At 38.2% G+C, this 2129-nt stretch overlaps 1 protein-coding gene across 1 annotated transcript; it reads right to left on the reverse strand.

Annotated features, from left to right (window-relative positions):
- Positions 1–1359: 1359 nt before the first annotated feature.
- On the reverse strand, positions 1360–1911 carry LOC118479622 (secreted RxLR effector protein 161-like). Its single transcript, XM_035974243.1, has one exon. It carries the CDS (start codon positions 1909–1911, stop codon positions 1360–1362), a length of 552 nt encoding a protein of 183 aa, XP_035830136.1.
- Positions 1912–2129: the final 218 nt, after the last annotated feature.

The following is a 2129-nucleotide window of genomic DNA, read 5'->3' on the forward strand; positions in this document are numbered from 1 at the left end:
ATAACCCTATTAATCATCTCTAATTATCTCTTAGGCCTCAAAGCCCAATATAATAAGTTCAAGCACAGACGCAATACGAAGCCCGAATAATAAAGTTTAATTAAATAAATAAGTAAACAATAAATTATTTATAACCAATATAAATAATTATATGTGTCGTCCCGTAAATTGTTCGTAATCACCAGTTAATCAAGTTAAGTGGATTTAATGATCGTTGCCCAAGGTGTAACTCTTACGAGTCATAGCTCGTTCATCAGCGTTGACTTATCGAACCCGTACATATAAATCCAATAATTTCCCACTTGGACGACCTTCGATAAAATCCTCAACGCAGACAGCCAGCGGTGCTATAGCTGCACATGGCTACCCCCAACAAGGTATGACACTTTAAAGTCATTAACCAAAACACCTTGCCATTAGTAACAACTTACTATTGCAAGACAATAGACTTATGGTAGTTTTTGTCATTCATCCCTTCAGTAAAAGACATAAATTGAATCAATGAGACATGGATTAAGTTCATTCTCCTATGGTGTTCAATTATTATTGTTCTCGATCAAGAGTCAAAGTGGTCCGAACAAACACACAATAAGTTTGGGTAAGGCGTTACACTTCACCAGTTTGAATCTACGAGGGCGCCACAATGTCTAACTGTTACATATCATGTAAAAGTACAGAATCCCATATCGACTACATACAACTCCCACTGAACTTCAGAACTATTCCCAATTAAAGTCTTTATGACTGGCAGTTACGCGACAGCGGTTGACAATAAATAAAGAATAATCCTTGGTAAACAGAAGTTCTAATATGTATCTTAGGTCAAAGGATACTAAATGAGTATACCAATATCAAAACATCTTATGACTAAGATCCATGAAGATGATTTTATGCGAGTTACATCCAACATCATTCATAATAAGGTCTGTGAGTTTGGAAGTCAACTCCTTGAGTCCAAAGTCAGAATAGTCTTAATTCAGAATCGTTCCCACGAGTCTGACCGACTACGGATGGTTTAGAATGCAAGATTCACGGATTAAACGTATTAAAATCGAACACAGTTATAAGATTTAGAATTGCATTTAACCAGTAAATCAACGATGAATTCAAAAGTACAACTGTTAAAAGTTTGTACATCCAAATACTAAATCAAAACATACAGCTAGCTAATCTAAGCCCGATAGCACCCATGTGCTGATCATGCTTATCCTGATTCATGGGCTTAGTAAACGGGTCTGCTAGGTTTTGATCTGTGTTCACTTTGCTTATCACGATGTCTCCACGTTCCACCACTTCCCGTATGTAGTGGAACTTTCTTAGAATGTGCTTGGCCTTGTGATGAGACCTGGGCTCTTTGGCTTAAGCAATAGCACCGGTGTTATCACAGAATATCTCGACGGGTTTCTTAATGCTTGGAACCACATCGAGGTCGGTTATGAATTTCTTCATCCAAGCAGCCTTCTTTGCAGCATCTGATGCGGCTATATATTCAGATTCGGTGGTTGAATCCGCCACCACACTCTGCTTGGAGCTCTTCCATGAGGTAGCTCCTCCATTTAGAGTGAATACAAAACCTGATTGTGAGCGAGAGTCATCTCGGTCAGTTTGAAAACTGGTATCAGTGTAACATCTTACAGTGAGCTCTTCTTCTACTCCTCCAAATACTAAGAACATATCTTTAGTTCTTCTCAGATACTTCAGAATATTCTTTACAACAGTCCAATGGGCGAAGCTAGGAGTTTGCTGATAACGACTAGTCATGCTTAAAGCATGAGAGACGTCTTGTCTAGTACATAACATAGCATACATGATAGAACCAATCGCTGAAGCATATGGAACTGCTTCCATTCGCTTAATTTCAATGTCCGTTGAAGGATATTGCAATTTGTTCAACACAGTCCCTTTAGTCATAGGAACACCTCATTTCTTGGAGTTTTCCATCTTAAAGCGTGTCATCATTTTGTCTATGTATGTACTTTGACTTAGCCCAAAAAGCCGCTTAGATCTATCCCTATAGATCTTGATTCCTAGAATATAAGCTACTTCTCCAAGATCTTTCATTGCGAAACAAGTTCCCAAATAGTGTTTAACTTCGCTAAGCATAGGGACGTTGTTTCCAATTATCAGTA

This window comes from Helianthus annuus, chromosome 6 (assembly GCF_002127325.2).
Source record: "Helianthus annuus cultivar XRQ/B chromosome 6, HanXRQr2.0-SUNRISE, whole genome shotgun sequence".
NCBI lineage: Eukaryota > Viridiplantae > Streptophyta > Magnoliopsida > Asterales > Asteraceae > Helianthus > Helianthus annuus.